Source organism: Typopeltis vanoorti, chromosome 20 (genome assembly GCF_054136105.1).
Source record: "Typopeltis vanoorti isolate ZY-2024b chromosome 20, IOZ_Tvanoo_1.0, whole genome shotgun sequence".
NCBI lineage: Eukaryota > Metazoa > Arthropoda > Arachnida > Uropygi > Thelyphonidae > Typopeltis > Typopeltis vanoorti.
In genome coordinates this window covers 84,903,585-84,930,839 of record NC_143568.1, presented here as the reverse complement: position 1 = coordinate 84,930,839, position 27,255 = coordinate 84,903,585, and the positions used below count along the sequence as shown (strand labels likewise).

Here is a 27,255-nt window from a genome sequence, read left to right as displayed (position 1 = left end):
CATATTCTTCAAAATTCAAGTTGAAAGTCATTAATTACGCAAATGAACAATGGAAATAAAGCTTCAGAGAGAGACGGTTTGGACTTCCTCCCACTGAGTGTATGATTAGGCAGTGGAGATGTTTAAAATACTGATTTTAGGTTCAAAAAAGTAGGGTTTGTCTTATACACGGAAAAATATGGTAATTTTATTAAAAAAATAAAAAATAAATAGGGCTGCTCCATGGTTTCACAAATCATGAAATTCACTCACATGTTTTTGTTCCTAATTAATCATGGTAAGTAGACACTGTTGGTGAATATAGAATCTGTAAATTCCAAATTCGTCAACCCTTAGTACTCTAACATATGGGTTGGGCATCAAAATCTTTCATAAATATGCTGTCTCGAAGACAGCAATTTGCTTAATAAAGTCTTCTGTCAGACTGACTCGAGTTATTTTTTCTCAAATATGTAGGTGATCTGAAAATTTCTCGGCCTAACAATGAAAAAACGAATTTATAATTTTAAAATTATTTTTATTTTTCAGCATAATCTCCCTTAAGACTAATACATTTATTCCAGTGATGCTCCAGCACCATTATCCCATCCCTGTAGTGGTTCTTAGTAAGATCTGCAAAATACTCCTCTACAGCTGCAATCACCTCTTGATTCGAAGAAAAACGCTGATCAGCGAGGAAGATTTTTAGTTTTGGGAAGAGAGATAGAAGTCAGAGAGAGCCAAATCTGGGGAATAGTGTGGATGTCCCAAGAATTCATAGTGCAGATCCCTTAATTTTCCCATTGCCAAAACACCTTTGTGTGTAGGTGCATTGTCCTGAAGAAATATGATTTTTTTCTTCTGCAAACCGAGTCTTTTCTCACGAACTTTTTCGTCTAGTCTGGTTTAAAAAAACGGAATAATATTCCCCGGTTATTGTTTTACCCTTTTCAAGATAATTAATAAATAAAATGCCTTTAGCATCTCAAAACATCAATGCCATGACCTTGTCTTCTTTGGCATTGAACAGCCGGCGTGTGTCCACTGTTTTGACTGCTGTTTGGATTATGATTGAATCCAAGTTTCATCCATAGTAATAAGTTGATGCACAAAATCAGTTTTATTCTTGTTAAAAAGCTCCAAGCACCATTCAGAGATTTTCATGCGACTGCATTTTTGATCAGTACAGCACCCATCTTGCGCAGAGCATTTTCATTTGATTTGCGCAAGATGAAAAATCTTGGGAGTGGGGATGGAGACAATTAAGTAGCTATAATATAATAGAATTAGAACAACCTTCTTCATAATGTATAATCCAATCAACAAAAAAAATCATGCAAAATATATCCTACACATTCTTTTGAAATGCCTATAGTCTCAGCAATTTCATGCACTTTGATTTGCCAGTCATCTAATACCATATCGTGCACTGATCAGTGATTTCTGGTGTTGTTACACTTTTTGGATGTCCTTCACATGGATCATCTTCAAAGCTGGTATGGCCGCGTTTTTACTTGGCAGCCCATTTTTTTAATTGTCGAAAATGAAGGAGAAGAGTGTCCATAAATTTTATGAACTTAGAATGAATTTCTTTTGGCATTAAACCTTCTTTTACAAAGAATTCTATAACTGCACGATACTCGATTTTATGCATTTGAAGGGATACAGACAACACTTTGACTTCTGACAGCTCAATAAAAAACTACTTGATAGAATGACTTGCAATTTCATGTGAATGCTTATGACAGATGTACCAACTTAGAAAAAAAACCAATCAACAAAAAAAAATCATCAGATTCCTTCTCTTTCAGCCACTTGTCCACATACACCACTCTTGAGTTATAGATTTTTGACTTTCCATGTGGTGGTGGCTTGATATTTAAAAGAAGTAAATAACATATGTTTGAAAAGTACCCATACAAAAGAGACATACTCGTTCTGTCTACAAATTGCAGAAATAAGTTGCTGCAAACATGCTTATCCCTCAATACTGCTGATTGACAGAGCATCAGTAAGTGTTCATTAGGCAGTTCTAAATATGAGTTTTCCACAATACTATGGTTGTCTTTAAAGAGACGTTATAAAAGGCTGGTATTGGAAATTGAGATATCATTTAGCTATGGGTTTCTTATACCTTATTATAGCTACTTAAAATTTAAGCTTTCTTCTAAAATGATCATTCCTTATGCAGTAATTCAGAAAAGTTTCTATAGTACTAATCAGTCAAAAAATTCATTTGAATTTTTAACTTTATATGAATAAATCATATAAAGTTAAAATAAGTGGGTTTTTAAAGCACATGCAGTTGTAGCAATTTTGCTACTTACTGCTGCAATACATAAGTTAGAAGAGGACTAACTAAAAAACAAGCTAATTAACTTGTCAGTAAATTCATTTAAAATGGTTCACCCTACTTTTCAAGCAGGGTGAACCATTTTGTATGAATGAAGCACATACTGATGACATACTTTGCTGATTAGCGAGTTTCTCTTATAGAGAAACTCGCTAATAAGCAAAGTATAGGCAGTACTCATGAGACTGCAGCAGTTTTGCTGTCTTGTGAGTAAATTTCATGACAATATCCCATTACATTGTTAATGTCCCCATTACCAATGTTTATTTATTTATTATTATTTTTTTCTTTTCAATTTGCTTTAGTACTGTGTGATGCAAAAGGCATGGCTGTGCATTCTCCAAAGTAAAGCTAACAGCATTACCATTAAAATGAATGCATATTTTTCTCTATCTGCCATTTGTGCCAGTTTAAAAAATGGTGATTTTTTTAAATTGACACAATTGGCAGACAAGTTTTGTCTTACTTATATCCCATTACATTGTTAATGTCCCCATTACCAATGTTTATTTATTTATTATTATTTTTTTCTTTTCAATTTGCTTTAGTACTGTGTGATGCAAAAGGCATGGCTGTGCATTCTCCAAAGTAAAGCTAACAGCATTACCATTAAAATGAATGCATATTTTTCTCTATCTGCCATTTGTGCCAGTTTAAAAAATGGTGATTTTTTTAAATTGACACAATTGGCAGACAAGTTTTGTCTTACTTATATCAAAATTTCATGATAAGTGAGAATACGCGTGGATAGGCTTATGTGTTTGTCAGACATGTTTGTAATAGATTTCACGGTATGATATGTTCATACTGTGTTCATATCATACCGTGATAAGTGAGAATATTATGTACACTCAATTAAGACTTAATTATCTCGTAAATAAAAATTCTATGGAAAGTTGATGAAGCATGATGAAAAAAAGTTATATTTGGAATTCATGATCTTTTAATTTGGTTTATACAAAAATTGGCATTTTCTTTTCTTTAGCAAGAACTACCCTTCAATAAAACATTGATCTGAATAATTAGAATTATATATTAATATCTGATGACCAGAATTTTTGCCACCTGTGCTCACATTTATATTTCAGTTTTCAGCTATTATACTTCTCTGTATTGTAGCTGTGACAACTTGAAATTCAGATTGTTTAGTCAAAAAATATTACACCTGATTATATTGTTTGGGGGAGAGGTTCCGCAAAAGACGTGACTGGTATGTTTCTGGTTGGTTACAGTGATCATTCTGTCATGACATGAGAAGTGGCTAAGTATATGGATATTTCATTTAAAAAGGTTGCAAGCACTTAGCTTCAAAGCAGGAAATTATGACCAGCTGAGAAGAATACTAGGTTTGATCTCATAGTATTGGTTGCTGGATGGGAAGGATATCAGCAGTGCATGGAAAATATTTCAGAAATATATCGTGATGCGATATTGGAATGTGCTCCTAGAGTTCGATGTATAAACAGGATGAGAATTAAATGGATGTGCAGTCTTATTAAGCAAAAGATTCTTAAGAAAAAGATGATGGATGTGGAAGGAATACAGTATGCTATGATGTCAGCTATGAAAATTATAAGGTACCAGAAGCATTACAGCTATTTTATGTAAAGCTAAGCATGACTATGAAAAAAAACTGCAAGCTAAAGATAACCCAATAGAATTCTATTGTTATGTTGCAAGTAAAAGAAAGAATGAATGTAAAAGAATAACTGTTGCCAATGGAAATGGCATGCAAGTGGCAGATGAAGAAGAGACTGTTCAGCTAATGAGTACCCATTTTGCTAAAAGCTATCAATCTAGTATATGCAACATTCAGCTCAATGTTAACTCTACACTTGCAGAAAAAACTCAGGTACATCAGGTGGAGATACTAGAGTTGTTGCACAAACTGAATATGAATTCAGCAGTAGGGATTGATGGAATATCAGCACGGATGCTAAAAGAGTGTCCAGCTGAACTGGCTGTTCCTTTAACTTGGCTATGTAATTTGAGTCTCAGGAGCGGAAAGAATGTATGATAATCCACCAGGGTGGTGAAAAAACTGATATGTCCATCTACCTATTAGTATCTTATCTCTGGAATGATGGTGAATATTTTGGAAAAGTTGTTAAGAGATTGCATACAGAAATGAGTTGCTGAAAATATTTGCAAATACCGTGCAAAGATGGACAGGGTATTCAGGAATATGACTGATATGTAGTACTTGCAGAATGATTTGAATAAGCTAATTGTGGGCATGTCAGAATGGTTGTCAGATCAATGTTAGTAAATGTTAATTTATACGAGTTGCCTGGTGTTGCACTACCTTTCCTCAGTCTTGAAGATATTTTCAGCCACAAACTTTGTTTGCTCACACTTGGATAAAGGATTAAACTAAATTTATTATGTTAATTTATACACTTTTGTGCAACAAAGGCATATTATGTTGGTGAAATTATACTAAAAGAAATTGACCAGACTAGGGATCTTAGAGTTTTAGTAGAGGTCATATAGCAAAAAAATTGTGAATACAACTCAGAGAAGTGCTGAAACAACCACTGGAATGTAAGAATAAGGAAGTTATGTTACCTATTTAAAAGGCTTTGATACAACATCGTCTGGACTGTTGCACACAGATCTGGTCTCCTGGTTTCTGGGGTGATGCTTACAGTGGAGAGAGTGCAAAGGAGAGTGTTAAAGATGATATTGGGACTAGGAATATAGATTATGAGAAGCGATTGAGAATTTGTGAACTGGAGAAAGAGGAATGATATGATAGAGACTTGCAAACTTCTTTCAGAAGTTTGTAGGTAGTATCTTGTGTGAACTTTTTTACTTTATGGAGGATGAGGAGAGGACAAGAGGGTATCCATGGAAGTTGAGAACAAATGCAGTCAATAAAAGGGTGAGAACTAGTATTTCTCTCATAGAGCGCTGCATGACTGGAATGACCTGTCTTTGGAGGTTATTAGTTCAGATAGTGTGAATGAATTCAAGAGAAAGTATGACGTGGTGTGAATGATATGTGGCCTCTCTCAGTGAGTCCCTGACTTCCTGGAGGTTTCTTGTAATAATCATAATGATGATGATAATGATAGCGCACTGGAATTATCAACAATTAAAGGAAATTCTGCTCTAACTCTTCCAAACTGAAATAAAGTTGTAAAATGCTTTATATAAACTTTTAGAAGTGCTTTAGTGGCAACAGAAGTGGATTAAAAGGTCGAATCTTCATCGTTATAATTTATCTTTCTTTTTGTGTGAAAAAAAAAAAAGGAAGCAATTTATATCTAGTATGGAATAATATGTCCCATCCACTTTTTTTTCTATTTGTTTTTCAGCTTTTTTTTTTGTATGATTTATTGTAGTGATATATTAACGTGACAGTTAGCATCTGTTTTTACAATTAATTCTTAGTATAGTGAACATTATAGCAAACTCACTATAATAAGCTCCCACAAGTCCTATCCAAAGCTCCCCTATCAACAATACTATTTTAAAGGATATTCACTATAGCAAACCATCCACTATAACTGACAGTTACGCTTATTGGGTTTGCTGTAGTGAGAACTGAGTGTATCTATATGGATATTTCTGATTTTTTAATTACTAATTTATGTGTTTTATTATATATTTCTTGTCTTTTATACTAAATAGCTGTATCTGTATGGCTAGAATATGTTCAGTTCACAATTGGCAATATGGGTCTGAAAGATGGCTTACAGAAAGTTCAAGAAGTGTTTGAAAGAGCCCTTGTAGCTGTAGGATTACATGTGACACAAGGTGCACTGATCTGGGAAGCTTATCGAGAATTTGAAAGTGTAATATTAAGGCAGGTATGTATATATATGCAGCATAATTCTTTTTTTTTTTTTCCCACTTTATCATTGATAATATTAGTGCTGTCAGTTCTTCATATTTTAAACTACCAATGTACCTGTTCTTCATTACATAAACTTGGCATGTTATGATGCAGTGTTTCAATGTTCATAATACACTGATCTCTCAGTTAACTGTGTTGAAAACCAGTTTCTAGATTGGTTAACTGTGAGAGGATAGTAATTGAATGTATGGTTACTTAGTATCAGATGACTAAGTGACTCATTCAAAGATCAGATAACTGAGGGTTTAATTATTTGAAGGGTTGATAATTGAGAGATCATGGTACTTATATTATAGTCAACAAAAAATTATATTCTTGTTTTTCATTCATGTTATATCCAACTTAGGTAAAAAAAAAGGTTTGCTTGTGAAGTAACTTTATTATTAAGCTTTTGAAATTTTTCAATATAAGGTTTTCTTATTGCTTTTTTTTATATACTGAGATTGGTTGCCTTCACTATGAGATATATGTATGCATATGTACACAGTCAAAAACATTTCAAACATATTCACGTATATTTATACCACATCTGCACCACAGGTATCTTCAACATGTTCAAATCGTGAAATGTTTCTCACGTTTATCGTACCTACAGGACTTCTCATTTGTGTGTTGCTTCTGCATTGTGCAAGTGGGCTGAACTGATGCAAAGTTTATATGGCATGTTAGTTGCAACTCTTTTTGTAGAATTTTATTGCTGCTTGTTTGTGTGCTGCTTTCATGTTGGGCTTGCAGTTGGCCTCACTGACTCAAAGTTTATGTGGCATGTCAGTTGCAACTCTTCCGATAGAATTTTATTTGAAGTTAACATTTGTGATCTGTCTTAATGACATCGAAAATTTCAAATTCAAATGAACAAACACACCATGTAATTGAAAATTTGGACAAATGTTAGCACAATTGTTTTAAGTTAGATGTAAAATATTTGAGCGATTTATTATTCTTTTGCCACAAATAAAAGAATTTATTACATGAAGAGGCGATTTTTATGAAGAATTAGAAAATAAAAATTGGTTAATAGATCTTGGATTTCTAACAGATATGATGGCAAAGTTTAATGATTAGTGCAGTCAGTGCTTTCAAGTGTAAGTTGGAACTATTGAAATCCCATCTGATGAAAAATTCGTTGTCACATTTTCCAAATATAAAACATTTAGCACTGCGTCATATATAAAAATCATAGACACTATTAGAAGAGTTTTCTTCCTGCTTTCAAGATTTTGCGACTTTAGAACTTAGATTTTTCTTAAATCTGTTTAACATTACTGAAGATAATATACCTGCTAAAATTTCCAATTACTTCAAGCTAAGTAATACAGAAGACTTGGAAATGGAAATAATTGATTTACAAAACAATATAATTTTAAAAGCTCATCATGATGACAAAATGTTCTGGAAGTTAGTAGATAGAAATACTTCTCCTATTCTGAGAAAATGCTCACTAAAAATTTATTCATATTGTGCAACTACATACAACTGTGAGACCCTGTTTTCAAATATGGCATATTTGAAATCAAAATATCAATCTCAACTTACAGACTCGCATTTGGATAATTGTTTAAGAGCAGGTACTTCAAACTATATGCTTGATTATAAAAAAAAAAAGTAGCAGATGTTGTACAAGGCCAAGTTTCTCATTAAATCCTATTGAATTTATATTTTTTGTATTAATTTATTATTTTATTTTTTATGATATTTTATATTCATTCATATATGACAAAAATATGTTGTAAAAGCGAGTTAAATAAAATAATGTTAAAATTTGAAATCTCAGTTTTTCTTAAAAATAACTAGTCATAGAATCTCTAAGCCTGAAATGAGAGAAAAAATAAATGCCTGTGTCATGAGCCCTCCGTAATTTTCAAATTTTATATTGCACTCTTCATATTTAAAAGGTTGCCGACCTCTGCTCTAGGTAATTAACAGCACCATTGGCACACCTCTTTAACATGAGTCTTGCAACCAGTCAGATCCCAAAGGAGTGGATAGTGAGAAAAAATTGTTCCATTTCAGGTGGGATAAGACTGGCACCACAAATTATAGTCCAATATATGTCTGGAGTTGTTAAGGTTTTTGAAAGGGTTGGTGAGGACTACGATTCAGAATTGAATTGATAATAACAATATTCTCTGTGGTGTACAGTATGGGTTTATTCAGGGGAGGCCATGCTTTAGAGCAATCTGCTTACATATTACAACAAGGTAACTTCACTGGATAAGAGAGAGATGCATATACAGTATGTTTAGATTTTTGAAAGGCTTTTGATAGCCTGCCACATGACAAGCTGGTAGCTAAATTGAAACAGATTGGATTGGATAACAAACTAGTGAGCTGGATAACTGATTGACTGTCAAATAGGTATCAGCAGATTGTGTATGGAGGATTGGTATCCCAAAAGAGGAAGGTTGTTAGTCGAGCATTGCAGGGATCTGTTTTGGAGCCATTGTTATTTTACTTGTATGTTAATGATATTGGAGATAAGTAGCTGTTTGCTGATGATGCAAAGTTGAGAAAAACCATGAGAAGCAGAGCATATGTCATGGCCTTGCAGGAGGACTGCAATAGACTGTGCGAGTGGAGCTGTTAGTTTAATGTTGCAAAGTACAAGGGCTTGAAATTTGGTAAGCAAGGTATGGATGCAGAGTATACAATCAATGGGAACATTTTGAAGGAGGTGGAAGAGATGAGAAATCAGGATTGATGTGGACAGACTTGAAGTTTAGGGGCTACATTGCTGAAATTCTAAGAACATCAAAACAGATTATGACAACATCCTCTTATTGTCATAATCAGTTGTCACAGATTATGACAATAAGAGGATGTTAACATGCAGAAGCAAAATAGGTTATGGTTCCCTTGTGTAAGGCTTTGATCAGGCCACATATTAATTACCGTGTGTGCATATTTGGTTCCAGGTTTTCAAGAGGATAAGGATGTATTGGAGAGGGGTCTAGAGAGGATTCACTGTCAACAGCATATCCAGATTTTTTGGATAGCCTGTATTCGAATTAACATTGAATGTGAGTAGGTGTCAGATGGTGTACCATGGAACTGACCATAAGGTAGAGTTTTATGACATAAGCTGCTTTCCTATACATCAATGTAGAATATTGTTGTATGAAAATGGAGATTGAATAGAAATTCCACAGTGAAACTTCATCCTGAAAAAAAAAAAATCCTAAATTTTCATAGAAAGGGATTTAACAACTGTAGTATATGTTATCAGGCAATCATCTCAAAAGAAGCGTGCATACCCAGGTGATCCATGCACCTGTGGTAATGAATACTAGTCTGTGGATGCAGACTAGCAGCTATCTGCAGACTTATGACAGCAACTGTTCATATTTGGCAGCTGTTGCAGGTACTGCTTAAACTGCAACATCTGAAAATGAGTACTTAGCAATGGTGAATCTTTGTCAGATGTACAGAACTTAATATTATTACATACATTAACATGTTGGCAGGTTCATTGATTGACCTCACAGATCTCTTCTGTACTTCATTATAGCAGCTGCCTTTGTTAATTTCAAACTTTAAAGCTTTGTTTCAGAAATTGTGCTATAAAATATTTGCTTTATATGTAAAACTGATTATTATTTTAATTTAGATTGTTCCTGATTCAAGTCCAAATCAAGAAAAAGCTATCAGGGATCAAAAGAGGCATATATTATCAATATATGAAAGACAATTATCTGTTCCTCTTCATGGTAGGAAACTGGTGTTAATAATTAGTGTTAAAAAATTTAACAAGAATAATTGTTTACTTTGGCTATTAGTTAAATGCAATTTTTATAAGATTTAGTTAGGTATGTTTGTCAACTTGTTGCTATTATGAATGATTTCTATCAAGTGTCATCTCCATCCAGGAGTTTTATTCTTATAGATCTTCATATATTTCTGTCTTTGGCTTCTCTCTTGCTGTCTGCATAGTTCAGATACACCAAATCCTTTATTTTTTAGAACCATGTGTGTTGATGTTGATGTTTGCTTCTCTCATTTCTTCCCTGTAACAAATCTTTTTTTGAAGACTTTCATGTTTCATGATATGACCAGTATATCATGTCTTTGTTTTCACTATGTTCTTTTATTCATTCAATTTTAGCACCCATCATCTCCAAAACTTCATTTCTTAAATCTTCTTCAAAAAAAAAGCAAAGAGGATTTATGATAGTGTAAGTTTTCCATACTCTGAGAGAAGATACAAATCATCAGATCAGTACTGTTCTCTATGAAATGTAAAGAATATGATGTACATAATGTTTTGGCAAATTCATCATCCCTTGAGTATGCCATTGATTACATGCATTTCACAAAAGTGTCTTTCCTGGAGTACAGTTTCCTCAATGTAGTACACAGCTTGTAATCTGTTTATCCCAAAATGGATAACTTTATATTTTTTCACATTAAATTGATACCCATTATGTTTTGCCTATACTGTTAGTGTCTTGAAATCATCTTGCAAACTCTCTACATCACTTTGATTAACTATTGCTGTACCCAGCTTTGCATCATCAGCAAGCAACTGAACATTTCCCTTTAAATTATTTCCTTATGTGACTTATGTAGATAAGGAAATTGTACTTATGTACAATTAAACAGAAGTGGTCCAAGCACAGCGTCCCGTGGCACACCACTAGTCACTTCCCTTCCCCTGGCTTCTGCTTCTCCATATACTACTTTTTGGTATATATCAATCAGCCACCCTTTTACCCATATCACCAATTTCATATCCATTCCCATTTGTTGCAGTTTTCATAATAAAGTTCCGTGTGGTATCCTTTCAAACTCCTTTGCAAAATCCAGCACTTTCATCTTATACCTATTCCCTTAATCAAATTCAGTTGTCACTCTAATTATAAAAAAGTTAATAGATTACTAAGGCATGACCTAACCTTCACATAGCCATGCTGCCCCTCATAGAGTATCATACTGTTACCTACCCATTCCTGAATTCTCTTTTTGACTAACTTTTTCAGTACTTTTCTCTTGCTGTCTGCATAGTTCAGGTACACCAGATCCTTTGTGTTTTAGGACCATGTGTGTTGATATTTATCTTTCTTTTGCTTCTCTCATTTTTTCCCTGTAACAAATTTTTTTTGAAGACTTTCATGTTTCATGATATGACCTGTATATCATCTTTGTTTTCACTATTACTGATTTTTATATAATTTTCTACCACAGACTTAGATCCTCCTGTATGCAAAGGAATTATTTTGCCCTCCTTTCACTCTCTTGGGACTTTGCCAGAATAATTTAAATTAAACAGTCTAGTCAAAGACATCACCATTTCTCCTGCAAATTCTTTTATGCCATACACTATAATGTTGTTATAACATATGGCATAAGAACACTACTATAAACAAACATATAATAATATACGTGCATTGTTATTCCTTAGGATTGCAACAAACAGTAAGCAAATAGACTACTAAAAATATATTTGTTTTCTTTGTTATGCTAGTGCTAAACCATGTGATAGCTTCGATAACACTATGCATACAATTGCATTAAAAAATGCAAACAAATAATTTTTTTTTTTACATTTTCATATAATAAAACATTCCTATTTATGAAATTTGCACTCAGTATATATAACACTTGTAAAAAAATATAAGAATGTTCAAGTCAAAGCATATCATGTTAAACATTCAGAAAGAGTTTGGTTTGGAATGGGATAAAATATGGAAAATGAAGGATATACATACAATGTAAGCTGTTTGTTGTTTTGGAACATGTGTAATTGCTGATCCAAAGGCAATTGGTATATTCTTCAAAAGAAGAATACATCAAAAGAAATCCAAAGGCATTTGGTGTATTCTTCAATTTTAGACAAGAAAGATATATAACTTGCAGATAGTTACCATCCTATTGTATTGACTAGTTGTCTCTGTAAGAGCATGGAGAGAATGGTCAGTTCTTGCCTTCTTTGTTATCTTGAGAGCAGTGGCTTGTTTTCCAACACTCATTTGGCATCCAAAATTGAATGATTTGAACATTTGGATCATTCAGAGATGCAATCCTGAAACATGAAAATGTGAATACCTGTCAAAGAAAACTAATGTCACTGTTATTTGACATAGAAAAAGGTTATGACACATCATGATGAATGTATGAAATCTCAGAGGCAACATTCCTATTTTTATTAAAAATATTATGTAGTTGAACTTTCCAAGTCCAAATAAGAACCATGTTTGTTAACCATATTGCCAAGAATCTTAAGTGTAATGCTTTTTGTTCAAAATTAACTGTATACAGAATATTTTTCTTCAACTATAGACAATTCACTTTATGTCGATGACTACAATTTGTCTCATATTCCTGCAGCATGAGGATGATTGAAGCACATGCAACAAGCTGTTGCATCTGTGTTTATGTAAGATGATCTAATTTCATGGTCACTTATAAACATGTTCAGTCTGTGTGCACTTATCCTGACTCAGAATTAAGCATAGAAAAATTAATATCCTAGTGAAAGAAACCAAGAACTTGTTTTTTGTAGGAGGCTTACATTCTGCACACATTTACCAATTAAGAGAAAAATTCAAAAAAAAAAAAAATGAATGTCCTCTGTACATTATTTTCTACCTGTGTGATGGTGTAGGTTAATATTCACTGCATTGTCTGTACTGTGCACTAGTCTACTCAAAGCCAGAGTTTTAAATATATTCTTTAATAATAGAGAGAGAGAGAGAATGACCTTTAATGTGATTTGATTACTAAAACATGCAGGCACAAGAAATTAATAAAAACCTTATTAACAAATATTTCAGTACAAATGGATCATCTTCAGTGCATTGTGCATTAACCATAGATTTCAAAATATGAGCTGTGCACTTGAATAATATGGTAGGAGATGGTAATATGGAATTTTTAAAAAAATGGCTGCTTATGACTTATAGGAATTAGACTTTCTCAAATTTTAGCTAATGAGAGGGAGCTGTTAAGATTCCAATTTGGCCAGTGTAGTAATGCTTTAGCACTCTCCTTAACAAGTGCTCAAATTTGAAGTGTCAATGATGAAACAAATAAGATCTTAACCAGAAGATTCTGTGGTCATTGTTGACTCCTTGCTATGCTAAACTAGACTTCTCAGGCTTATTATGGGTGATATAAAAATGGTATTCTTGTAGTCATTTTTCAACAAAACATTTTGTCTGTCCAAAGTAAGAGAGATTGCAATCACAGGGAACTTGGTACACAACAGGAAGGGAAAGAGGAGATCATTTATCCTTGGTGGAAAGTAACCAGGAGGAGAGTTTGTTGACAGGAAAAAACATAGGTACTGGATTGTAATTCTTGCAGTTCGAGATTGGTTTGGAGATAAACCAGAAACATAAGAAATTGGAACTCTCCATTATTGGGTTGTTAGGAGCAGGCTTGTAGGAGTCAAAATTTTGTCATGTCTTCTGTGGAGAGAAGCTGTTCTGTTGCATAATACATTGGATGTTGTTTAGTTCTAGTGTGAGATCATCAAAGACGAATGCCTTCTGGATACAATCAATGATTGGTATCCACTCTTCTACTTATTGCATAGTTAAGTTCTTATCTTTTATAAAAATTACTTAGATTTCTAGACCAAAGTTAAAATTTATCTCTACAGCCTACTGATATTATGATGAGTTTTGATGTTGAATCTTTGTTTACAGACTCTTCAGTTATTTTCACAAACCTTCTTCCTTCCAGACATAGTTAAATTGTTTGACTTCATCATCTGCCCTGACTACTTTGTCTGCCAAAATAAACTTTACAGACGAATTGAAGATACTTCAGTGGAAAGCCCTCTTTCACCTGTATCAGCCAATGTCTAGCCCGAACAATTGGAAGACACTCTTTTCTCTTCTTCTCTTCCATACAACCCCAACCATTGGATAACGTTTTCACCATCTCACTCCTCCTTGAAGATATACCCTCATTTTCAGCTAAAATCATCCCCATATCAACTTCACCATGAGGCTAGAAAAGGACAGAAAAGGAATTAGCTTTCATAGAAGTCTGTGTACTGTCTACCTTTGCTTATTGCAAACTGACCTTTACTGGCCCCTACATGCAACAAGATTCAACACATCACCAATCTCAAAAAATAGAAATCATCATCAGAACCTTGCTAAATGGAGCTCACATTGTCTGTTTCAACCCCTTGTGATCTCAAACTAGTACTGAACAATATCCCAGTGTAATATGCAACGCAACTGCTTCTCTATTCAGCCTGCTCCTAACAACTCTGAACTGGTATGAATAGTTCCAGTTCCTTATGTTTTTGGTTTCTCAAGAAATACAATCTAGTATATATGTTTTACTTTGGACAGATAAGATGTTCTATTGAGAAATGACAACAAGAGCACTAGTCATATATCATCTGTAATAGTAAGCCTGAGAAGTTCAGTTTAGTACAGCATGGAGTCGACACTGCCCACACAGAATATGCTATTGACATGGAATCTTCTAGTTGAGAACTCATCTTTCAGCATTGCCACTTCAAATTTGAATGCTGGTTAAGGAGAGTGCTGAATCGTTACTATACTAGCCAAATTGAAATCATAACAGCTCCCCCTCATTAACTAAAATTTGTGAAAGTCAAATTTTTATCAGTTATAAGCAGTAGTTTTTTTTTAATTGCATCTCACTGTCTGCTGTACTTCATTATATTAGTATGCAGTTCCTTTCATTTAGAAATCCATCATTACTGTTCTACCTGATATGAATTGTTGTGCGTTCAGTTAGATTCCGATTGAAATATTTGTTGAAAGTTTTTATTAATTTTTGTCTGTGATTGTTTCTTTAAAGCCATTTAAAAAAATTATTCCCCACACACAAGACCTATAGCAGATAAATGCCATGTGGGGTGTGAGATTAAGAGCAAAATAATCTGTTGATATTCCTCTTAAAGAGGTGGGGGTTATAGTCCTTGTGGACTGATGTTTCACAGAACTGAGGGTAAATGGAATGAAAGAAGTCTGGGAGTAATAGGTTTGGTTAACCAGCTGTTCATCTGCAGACTAAGCAAAAGGTGTTGTGCAGCTGCTGCTCATGTTCCATAGGTTTAGCAATAATGGAGGACATAATCTATGCTCATTCTGCTGAACAATTTCCATGTAAACCTCTGTAGAAGAGATACGATGTGGAAACAGTCTATAAAACAGTGGCTGAAAAGAGTGTACGAGAAAGAAAGAAAGAGAGAGAGAGAGAGAGAGAGGATCATCAGTCATCTGATCCACATTCCTCTTAACTACATCAAGAATTTTTAGACAGGAGATGCTTCTTCTTCTTCCTCTTCCCCCTCTTTTACCTTGCAGTGTCGAGGGTTTTTCTATTCATTTAGCTGGAACCGTACAAAAGGATAAGATGGTTAGCCCTATGCCTCCTTGTGTATCCGTTGTCTTGAGCGTTGAGTTCTCAAGGCCGGTTTGCAGGATGAAAAAACCCTGCAGTTCACATCCAAGACTGGCTAACTTGGCTATGTCTGAGAAAGATCCTAAGCTCCTCACGTCAGCGACAGAATCAAATTCAGGACACTCTTTTCCCAGGCATATGATTGCGATGCGCATAGCCACTTGGCTAACTGCGCAGACGACAGGAGATGCACCGTCCCAAATGTGAGATGAGTATTCCAAGGTTGGGCAGATTTGAGACGTACAAAGTAAGCAAATGGACAGAAAAGAAGTGAAAAAGGATGCCAACTTTTCTGGAATCTGAAGAAACTATAGAAGTTAGTGATGTGATTATGCCATGCAAGACAGGAGTAAGAGTTAGTCTGAAAGAGAAATTTAGTCTTGACTGCTAAGTTGAACATTATTCAAAGTAAGTTGGGAAGAACTCAGGTATTTTTTGTGAGAAAACAGACAGAACTGTGTTTTGGAAGCATTGAAAATGATTAGGTTGTTTTTGCTCCATTGCAGGATGGTGTTGAAGGTAAGTGTTTGGAGCACTTCCTTTGATGATCTTAAAGCTTGAGATGTTCAAGCATTTCAAGGTTTATTGTTTGAGTAGGATGAAAGGAGAGGGCTATCATCAGCAAAACTATGAATAGGGTTTTATGCTAGTGAGAACAGGTCAAGTAAGAGGGTAGAAGAAATAACAGAGCTCAGGAACACAATCACTTGCTGTTGATTACTTGACAGTTCACAGTACTGAGGTAAGAGCAATGGATCGATAGCTGGATAGTAGACACATCACCTTGTTTTTTTGGAATTGGCTGTTTGGATATGGGCTTGCTTCCATGCTATAGAGTGGATGCCAGCAGAGTGTAATAGGAGCACAGCTGGTGGGATACCATCTGCACCAAGAGCCTTTTAGTATCCTGATTGTTGGGATTCTTCTAATGTCTTTTTGGCAGAAGGGCATGCGATTCAGTGTGGCAGGTAAAGGAGAAAGTGATTTGCCTTCATCATGTGTGTTGGAGTTGGATGAAAAGAACCTTATTTTTAGGTAATGTTGCATTGCTACCATTTGGATAAGAAAGAGATGGAAGCAGAAATGGACAAAAGTTACATCCAAAGGCTTTTCCGAGGGACTAGATGGCATTTCTGCCATTGACACAGGTAGCAAGTAGTTTTCTACGTTTTGTTCTGTCAAAGTTAGACTTACTCCTTTTAATAATGGTTTTGCAGGTATTGTGAGTTAGCTTCAATGAAGGCTGTGAATGAAGCAGAGTTTTTGTCTCAGGCCACTTATGATAAGTCATTTCCTTTTCTTGGATTGCACTGGTACACTTTCTAAGGATTTTGGTTGAGAGACGAATGGTTTGTTTTAAATTATTACTCAAGCAATAATTTGCATGAGTAGTACTTGCTACCTTTGCTTCTCTTCTAGATTCAGTAAAATTTAAAAAAAAAAAAAGGACCCAGTTTGCCAAGGAAGATGACTTCGCTGTTAGGGAATCAAGCTTCATGGATAAGAAGGTAAAAAAGTTAGTATGATTTTGAGAATTGGTTGGAATGCTTGACACATGAGGAGGTAGGATAATCTTAAGGTGCAGGACAAAAGGGGGGGGTTTGAGATTGGGCATTCTCTGGCAAGCATTATATAAAAGCATAAGTATCGCTTTTGTGATGGAAAGAATCATATAGGGTGTAGTTTGGACAGTTAAGTTGGGCTGTGGTTGTTATAGCAGTAATTTGGGTTTCAGTCAAAATTAGGAGATCAGGTATGGATGTCTTCAGGTGATGATGCACTTCATTTAGGTTGGTGTTTATATTACAAATGTAGGTGAAGTGAATGTAATAAGAATTTTTTTTTTCTGTAAGATTGTTTAAATTTTTAAATTTTTCTGGTGAATTTTTTGAGGAAGTTACTTATTTAATTTTACCACTGTAACTGCATTTATTTAGGTTTACTCTCATACTGGTATTACAAAGGTGAAGAGAAAATTATCAGGGAGAGGCACATACAGTTCGAGATACTCTTAGACATGTCACCCATACAGAGCACATCCAAGCTCTGTGCCATAACGTGGCCTCCATCCAAGCACAACCTTGCAACTAGATTATGCAACATCTAATCAGGAAGCTTCAAAAATCCATTACAGTCTATTTTAGTCCCAAACCCTATTGGCAGCCAGCCTACAGAACTATTTTACTGCTGTGCCCTTGAAGATGAAGAACATACTGGATGTTTGGCATTCGTGCTCTTGAGGGATATCACTCACACTACATGTTGAAAAATTTGGTGATGACAGAAACCAGAACCCTTGCTTTGCAAACCAAACATAGCAACAGCCACTTCAGGCTCTCAGTAAGCAAGGTGGTGGTATTTTGCCAGTGTGCTAAAGATATGCCCTTTAATGGTTGGACTGTATTTACCATAAGGGAATATGCAAGATCGTGCATTTCTCTCCCTAGTCTTTAAGCAAATGAGCCTGTATCCTTGCTTTGATGGCAGCAGTTGCAAAATTTGTTTCCATCCTTAGAACTATGGCAGAATACAACCCTGGCATTCTCCACAATGCTGGCTTCTTGCCACATCAGTTACAGAAATTGCTTATTCCATTGGTAGCCTTTATCAACAGCTGTGTAGCATGCACAGAGCAAGTACTGTGCCCTCCTACCAGTTTATATGGACAGTTTGAGAATTGAGTCATCTGTTGATGTTCTTTCTGACAACACATTGTCTCAAAGTCATATCCTTCTAGAAAATAGTAGCTACTGAGCTGTATGCCATTCAGCTGACACTTGAACACACAAAAGAAAAATACTACTGTTGATATATGTTACACAGACACCCTGAGCTCTTAGCATGTCATATGTTCTCTTGCTTATCTTTCATCTGTTAATTCTGTGAGATTTAGTAAGTTTTCTTTCAATTTATTGGATGTATTATCAGTTTTTTCCACAATGATGGTTGGTGTCTTTCTTTTATGTGGTGGTCTTGCCATTATTATTTATTTTATTTATTCATTTGCTTGTTTGTTTGTGATTAAAGGTTTTCATTTAGTGGGATCTTTTTAGGAGTAGTCTCAGGAGTAACAATGTAATACAACATAATAATTGATGTCATTTATATGTCACGTTGGAAGCAGATGAGTATATATTATTATTATATACTAGTGCAACACTCCTACTTGTGTTTGTGTCCCTTTAGTTGTTTTCTTTATTGTCATCTCAACTTGAAGGACTCTTTTGTTCTATCTTAATCTTGTCTCCCAGAAACTCTAGTTTTTCATCCTTCATCCAAACAAACTGGCACCAGCGTATATGCAATTTACACACAAAGATATATATTTAGGCATAAGACTAACTATGTTATCCTGAAGTTATGGTTAAGAAAACCAATCTGGATGTGTTATGGGCCTTTAGGACTTGGAAGCACCATGGATTATTATTATTAAGATTTGGAATGTTGAGCCTTACAGGACAGTTGAGATATCAAGCTTTTACAGAATATGGGAGGGGAGTTAGTATAACTAAGGTATGGTTTCTGCTTTTCCTGGTTGAAATAAGGTTATTATCATTCATCAAAATGCACCTTATAGCTATCACTCCTTGATCTTTTAAGTTTCTAATATGTCTTGTCATCTGGAACAGGGATGAGATCTCATTCTGATATGATTCCTTAGAATAAATGAACAGTAAAATTCCATAAAAAATATTTTATGGAATGTTACTGTAATTGGTAATCCTCAATGGTTGTTGCTTGTAAAAGTGTTGAATATTGCCGATAAGATGTTTCTACAAGAATGTCATTGTAGTGGAGGTTTTTTAGGGATCCTGCCAGTTCTTCTTCTAAACCCTTTTGAATAAAGAAGAGTGGCATTTTTCTATTGGATACTTGTCTGTTGCTTGTATGATAAGAAAGAGTAGTATGTTTACATGTGAAGCTGGCATTTACTGTTGCTCGATTCTACTAAGAATGTTTGTACAGTAGCTACCACTTGGCTGGGATATATGAGTGCCCCTGATGAATTTGAAGGTGAAGAATTTGCATTCAGGGAGTTCAAATTCATTGCTAGAAATCATCATCAACCACAGGTCTATGCATTGATGCCCACTGGAGTGCTAGGGTTGCTTCCAGACTCATTCACTATAGAACTTCTGCAACCATGCCACTGCAAGATGGTGGAGATGTATTACATCTGATGACCCTCACAGTTAGCTGAGTCCTCTAGTTGAGTGATTCTAGTCAGGCTATCCAGGACTACCCATCTCCATGAAGTAGGGACAACAAAACAACAAAGGGTACATTCACACTCAAGATTTCCATACTTGATATCAACAGGCCGGACAAATGCAGAAGCAGCAGGATGCTGAATGTAGTAGCAGAGCAAATATTATTTGAAGAATGGGCAGTCTCCTTCCCCATGAACTGATACTCCTTGTGGAAAATGAGAGAATGAAAAGAGATGCTACATGCAAAGTTGCTAGTATATCCTGTTATATGAATTTTCCATTAGAAGCACATTGCCACGGTGAGATAGTTGAATATTTAATTAATGAAAAGAGCTAACAATCTCTCTTAGTTTTATATAATCGTGATATTTTCAGTATCTCAAAATGCTTTCAGCATATAAAACTAAAAGAATGATAGGAAATTCAAATGGAAACTCAAATTCAACTCTGATTGCAATTGCATTCTTAAAAATGGTAACCTTAAAATCTATCATTGCAGTTAAGATTCACTGTAGTAAGGCTTTGCAGCTTTCTTTGAACAAATGTTCATACTGTATTTGAAGATGCTGCAATATACCCCTCCTTGTGGGACCATGGTGTCCATGGTCCCACCTCCTTGTGGAGGCTCTAACTTTGAGTCTTTTTTCACTATCCTGCCTTCCAGACCATCATCACTGGGATTTAGTGCCTTGCCACAGTGCAACCCATGGGCATCCTGAAAGGGAGAGCCTGGTATTCTTGCAGTACTTTGGCCTCTGCTTCAGCAAGAAAGGCCATTTACGTATCTTGCCAAAAGTCTGGCTAGTGGGCTTGCCTGCATGGGTCAACAGTGTTGCAGTAAGTCTCTCACCCATGGTCTGGGGTTGGGCCCAAGGCTTGCTGTGGTTCTAGGATAGCATTTGGGTTAGCCCTGGCATTCCTCTCCTGAGTGCAGTCAGTGCTTGCTGGTGAATGGGCATCCATGTGTGTCTCTGATGAGCTGTGGTGCTGAACATGAATTTTTCATCCTCATATTTTTCAGGGCCCTCACAAGGTTGCAACCAAGTACTGATAACCATTTGATTACAGAAGTACAAAATAAAAGACATGACAAAAGGAAAATAACATCCCTCTTTATTCAAAAAGATTTAGAACTCACACGATCTACCAGAACAATTAAAAAACTACGATCTAGTGATATTTTTATGGAACCATCATGTCAGCAGCACTCAGAAAAATTAGTGCCTTGCCACAGTGCAACCCACGGGCATCCTGAAAGGGAGAGCCTGGTATTCTTGCAGTACTTTGGCCTCTGCTTCAGCAAGAAAGGCCATTTACGTATCTTGCCAAAAGTCTGGCTAGTGGGCTTGCCTGCATGGGTCAACAGTGTTGCAGTAAGTCTCTCACCCATGGTCTGGGGTTGGGCCCAAGGCTTGCTGTGGTTCTAGGATAGCATTTGGGTTAGCCCTGGCATTCCTCTCCTGAGTGCAGTCAGTGCTTGCTGGTGAATGGGCATCCATGTGTGTCTCTGATGAGCTGTGGTGCTGAACATGAATTTTTCATCCTCATATTTTTCAGGGCCCTCACAAGGTTGCAACCAAGTACTGATAACCATTTGATTACAGAAGTACAAAATAAAAGACATGACAAAAGGAAAATAACATCCCTCCTTATTCAAAAAGATTTAGAACTCACACGATCTACCAGAACAATTAAAAAACTACGATCTAGTGATATTTTTATGGAACCATCATGTCAGCAGCACTCAGAAAAATTACTAAGTGCAACATCAATGGATGAAATAGCAATTACAATAACACCTCATAAGGAATAGTGATCCTGCATATTTTGGATTAGGAGAGAAATAGTCAATACTTTAATTTTTTGAGTCACTGTAGGATTGTAGCCATTGAAGGATATTGTTTCATTATTATTTTGTTTTTATTTTTTTTTGTAATGTGAAGCCCACCACAAAAGGTTGGAGACAACCTGTCATATGTTAGTACTATTGATGTGCTAAGGGTATGATAATCCAGAAATCCTGCCATACAGACCAAATGTCGAACATTTTTGTGCCTCTTCAAGCCTCCAATAATCAGGAAGGCAGTGTTATGCCAGCTGTTGAAATTCATCTATAACTAACCTAAAATGCTGAATCATTGAGATTTTTTTGTTGTCCTGTGCATCCATGAGAGGCATTCTCATTTTATTAGATGTTATTGAGTCTTCATCTACAAAGTGGAGTTGTGGTAGACATGAGATAGATATTGCCATTTTCACATTGGAGATGAATGTCAAAAATTAGTATAATACTCCTTGTTATTCTGTTTTTGAGAGTAAGCATAATCCCTGGATGAAGGAGATTGATTTTTTTGAAGAAATAGATCTTGATCAACATGTTTTCAAATGGAAAAATATTGACAACATACTGAGTCTGCTCTGAGTCTGAATCTGCTGTATGTTGATGGATAATGCTGAAGATTTTTTCTTCTAAATGTTCCAATAACTAGTTTACAAGAATAGTTTCAATCTTGTATATAGAGTTAATTATTCCAGATGAAATATCTTTGAGTTAACAACATAATTAACAGTGTAATGTCACCTGGAAGAGTAAACTGGCAAACACTGAAAGAACTACCACTTACCATAGTCATAGTTCATTACTGCTTATTCTTGCAAAATGGTTATTGGAACATTTAGAAGAAAAAATCTTCAGCATTATCCATCAACATATGCCAGTATCAAATAAAGGCTGTGTTAGGCAGGGAGTCAGAGTAATATGTCGATGTTCTTCTTACAAAATGGAAATGCTTCACAGGGAAGGCTATTCCACAGAACTGAGGTAGAGGATTGAAAGATGACGACAAGTAGTGGGTTCAATGAATACAGTTCAACTGTAAAGGGATGTTGAGCTGCTTTTGCTCAAGTTCCTGTAAATGTGGCAGAAATGGGAGGCATAAGGAGTTCTAGTTCTGCTAAAAGCAGTTGTGAAAACATCTGTAGGAGAGACATAATGTAGAAACTGATCTTCTGTGAGAACATAGCCAAAGTAGTGTAAGAAGAATATCAACATAGTACTCTGACTCCCTCTCCCAACACAGCCTTTATTTGATACAGTCTGTAAGAGATGACGTTAATCACTGAACTGCCCTTTTCTGAATAGCATTAAGAAATTTTAGGGTGGTCTTAGGTGCATCATCCCAAACATAACAAGAGTATTCCAAGGTTCACGGGATTCGGAATTTATCCAGAGTAAGTAACTACTCAGAAGAGAAGTACCATCTTCAACAGAAAAGAATACTAAGTTTTTTGGAAGCTAGTGATGGTATAGATGTGACATGATAATGCCAGGACTTAGTGTAAGACTCAGTCCACAAAGAGAGATATTTGGTCTTGACTGTTGAGCTGAGCATTATCAAAAGTAAGTGGAGATCTGAGGTATTTTTTCAAGGAAACAAACAAAACTGTGTTTTTAATTATTGAAGTGACTAGGTTGTTTACAACAAAATCAAGAATACTGTAAAGTTCAGTGTTCAGAGCTCTTATTACGAGGGTGGTCTGAAAAATTCTCGGCCTCGACCATAGATGGCAATACTATCGGCAAGATTTTTTTTCTAAGTTGGTACATCTGTCATAAGCATCCATGTGAAATTGCAAGTCATTCTATCAAGTAGTTTGTTTTGTACAGTTGTCTGAAGCATATGTGTTGTCTGTATCCCTTGAAATGGATAAAATTGAGTATCGTGCAGTTATAAAATTCTTTGTAAAAGAAGGTTTAACGCCAAAAGAAATTCATTCGAAGTTCATAAAAGTTTATGGACACTCTTCTCCTTTGTTTTTGACAATTAAGAAATAGGCTACCAAGTTTAAACGTGGGCATACCGGCCTTGAAGATGATCCACGTGAAGGACGTCCAAAAGGTGTAACAATATACCAGAAATCATTGATCAAGTGCGCGATATGTATTGGATGACCGGCGAGTCAAAGTGCATGAAATTGCTGAGACTATAGGCATTTCAAAAGAACATGTAGGATATATTTTGCATGAAGAATTACAAATGAAAAATCTTTGCGCAAGATGGATGCTGCACTTGCTCTCAGCAGATCAAAAATGCACTTGCTTGAAAATATTTGAACAGTTCTTAGAGTGTTTTAACAAGAATAAAATTGATTTTGTGCATGGATTTATTACTATGGATGAGACTTTGATTTACTATTACACACCAGAATCCAAACAGCAGTTAAAACAGTGGACAGAAGCCGGGTGTTCAGCGCCAAAGAAGACAAAGTCAGTTCCATCAGCAGGAAAGAAAGGTCGTGGCATCGGTGTTTTGGGATGCTAAAGGCATTTTGTTTATTAATTACCTTAGAAAGGGTAAAACAATAACCGGAGAATATTATTCCAATCTTTTAACCAGACTAGACAAAAAAATGAGAAAATGCCCAGTTTGCAGAAGAAAAAAAAATCATCTTTCAGACAATGCACCTGCTCACAAAAGTGTTTTGGCAATGGGAAAATTAAGGGTTCTGCACTATGAATTGTTGGAACATCCACCCTATTCCCAGATTTGGTTCCCTCTGACTTCTGTCTCTTCTCAAAACTAAAACTCTTCACTGGTCAGCATTTTTCTTTGAATCAAGAGGTGATTGCAGCTGTAGAGGGGGTATTTTGCAGATCTTACTGAGAACCACTACAGGGAAGGGATAATGGCGCTGGAGCATCGCTGGAATAAATCTGTTAGTCTTAAAGGAGATTATGTTGAAAAGTAAAAATAATTTTGAAATTATAAATTCGTTTTTTCATTGTTAGGCCAAGAACTTTTCAAACCACCCTCGTGTGAGCAGGATGAGTGGAAAGTGCCATCATCAGCAAAACTATGAACAGGGTTTGCAGTCAATGAAGGCAAGTTATTTATATAAATCAAGAAGGGGGGGGGTGAAATGACAGAGCTATGTCTAATTGGCATTTCCTCCAGTTAGGAAGGTCTTTCTTTTTCAGCAGTAACACTTGCAATATCTATTGTTGACTGTAAGATATTGTATTGTACAATATTTCACTGAATTAGGATACTTTTTCTGTGGATGGTGATTGTTTGCATTTGTAGTGAGGCTTAAGTATAATATTTTTAACACTTCACATAACCTTCTTTTTTTTTTCACTTTTAATGGTTTTTAAAACAGTTGTCAGCTTTTGATGAAGTATTTTTTATGTCAGAATCACAGTAGGCATAATGTTTTGAAATGATAAACACAGAGTGAGATATGACCACTTATGATATGTAGAGTAGTAACTAGATATCCTGCTCCCCTTTTTTATGTGTTAATTTATTCTCATTAGCCACAAAATATTTTGTTTTATCAAGTTTCTTTAAGTGGCTTTACTTGTTATATTGGTGTTTTTCTGTAAGGCTTTTTTTTATGGGGGGGGGGGTTGTACTTTTTAAGGAAAGCAAATTGCTTTATTATTTTCTTACGGTAAAGTCGTTTGTAAAGTAGTTATAAGTAATTTAAAGCACTACAGTGGCATCTATTAAATATCAGAAGAGACAAAATTGATATTTATAATTCTTTTGGATCACTTTCAGGAAACTGAAATATAATATATGAAATAGTTAAAATCAGAACAACTTTGAAAACTAGAACATGTAATGTAGTAGTATGCAGTTGCTGAATACTGTACTGTAATAGTAACTCCTATAATATTATAGTTGATATTTAATAGCTGTTTTGTACTTTTGTTCAACAATTAAAAATATCATATGAAACATAAAATACAATTTTATACAAATTATATAATTATACAATTATAATACAGTTATGCAAATCCTAAATTTCTCATATTTAGATGGAAGTTGAGGGAGTGGGTAGAAATAACAAACAACAAGCAGCGGAGTGAATACATATTTGGAATAATGAGCATTATAGGTTGTGTTCTTATGATAAGTTGATTTGAGTAGTGGAGGATATCCTCTTATACTAAGTTTTTGTTTAAAATTATTATTTATTTAATCTAGAAATGGAAAGAACATATGAAGAACTGTTAGAATGGACAAGTGGACAGATAGATAGTAACACAGTACAGCATTATAAGAAAGCTAAATCGAAACTTGAAAAGTTGATGCCGTATGAATTAGCTTTGGTAAAACTTATTATATTTGAGTTAATTACTTTCTCTGCTCAGTATTTTAAAATATTTGCTTACTTTTAACATAATTATGAAATGTGCATTTATCTGCCAGCTTTCCCAAAAACCACAGTTTTTCTCCCAATTTTTTGAGAGTTTCATAAAGAGCATGGAAATTGTAATCTTGCTGTTCCATTCAGTTTTATTCTTCATAAACCAAGTAGAAATTTGCCTACAGTACAGCACATTAAGAATAAATGAAGTGTAATTTTATTATAACTACTGATGTCCACTACTTTATTTTTGCAAAGTAAATGAATTTAACAGTAATTTATGCACCTTTGATTCTTGATTATTTATTACTTCATCAAATTCCTGATATGTACCCTCAAGGTGTGTATAGGACACTGCAATAGTGCTACATGATAAGTTTACATTATCACTAACTTCCTGTTGACAATTTTTTTCCAAATTAATCTTATCTATCAGGATTCCATTATTGTCAGATCATATATTTCTATCTTCTAAAGCGGTGCTTCCCAAACTGTGCCTCCCCCCCCTTGGGGGGCCATAGTTTTGTTGAGGGGGGGGCATGAAATAATGAAACAAATTGAAAATGTTTTAAGACTAAGTAGATTTTTTTATCTTAAAAGAAACTTATTTAATTTTTATTATTTATTATTTCTTTTTTGTTATTTTTATATTTTAATAGGGAAAAAAAATCACACATTGGTGCGGGTTCACAAATTTTGCTTCCTGCGTATTTCGGTGCTTAATGAATATTAGTAAACATATGCTTATTCATATAAGTTTCATTTCAAAGCAGAAATCTAGAATTGCAGTCTCAAATATTTCACATGATATTCATGCAGCAGTATTGAAACACATCCATCATATTAAATTGTTATTAAACTTCTTTTATGTTTTTAATTCTTTCTTTATTACTAATCGTTTTATGCTTCATGTGCTTGTACTGCAAATGTACAATAACAAAATATTGTTATCTATATAAAAATATGAGATAATGTGCCATGTCAAATGTGTATGTAAGATGCTGAAAATGTAATATTTGCATTTGATTTTTGCAAATATGTTTTGCAAAATTTTTGCTGTGTATGTTTGGTCTTGAATATAAATACAATAAATATTATAATAATACATGTCTATATTACGATTTTTTTTTCAAGGGGGGCCATGAAATATTTTCATTTTTCCAAAGGGGGCCCCTGACATCCAGAAGTTTGGGAAGCACTGTTCTAAAGTATTACCAATATACCAAGAACTTGATCCTTTTCATCTCATTGTGACATCAAACAGCTGTTTTGCTAATCTTTTCTCTATCCAGTGACCATACCAT

At 34.9% G+C, this 27,255-nt stretch overlaps 1 protein-coding gene across 1 annotated transcript in view; it reads left to right on the top strand.

Moving 5' to 3' along the window:
• LOC150095621 (spliceosome associated factor 3, U4/U6 recycling protein-like) overlaps positions 1-27,255 on the top strand; it is a 256,994-nt gene that overhangs the window by 44,639 nt on the left and 185,100 nt on the right. The window contains exons 4-6 of the mRNA XM_090409926.1: positions 5,969-6,147; positions 9,802-9,901; positions 25,789-25,913. Coding sequence (XP_090266052.1) covers positions 5,969-6,147; positions 9,802-9,901; positions 25,789-25,913 — 404 coding nt within the window. The remainder of the gene's footprint in view (positions 1-5,968; positions 6,148-9,801; positions 9,902-25,788; positions 25,914-27,255) is intronic.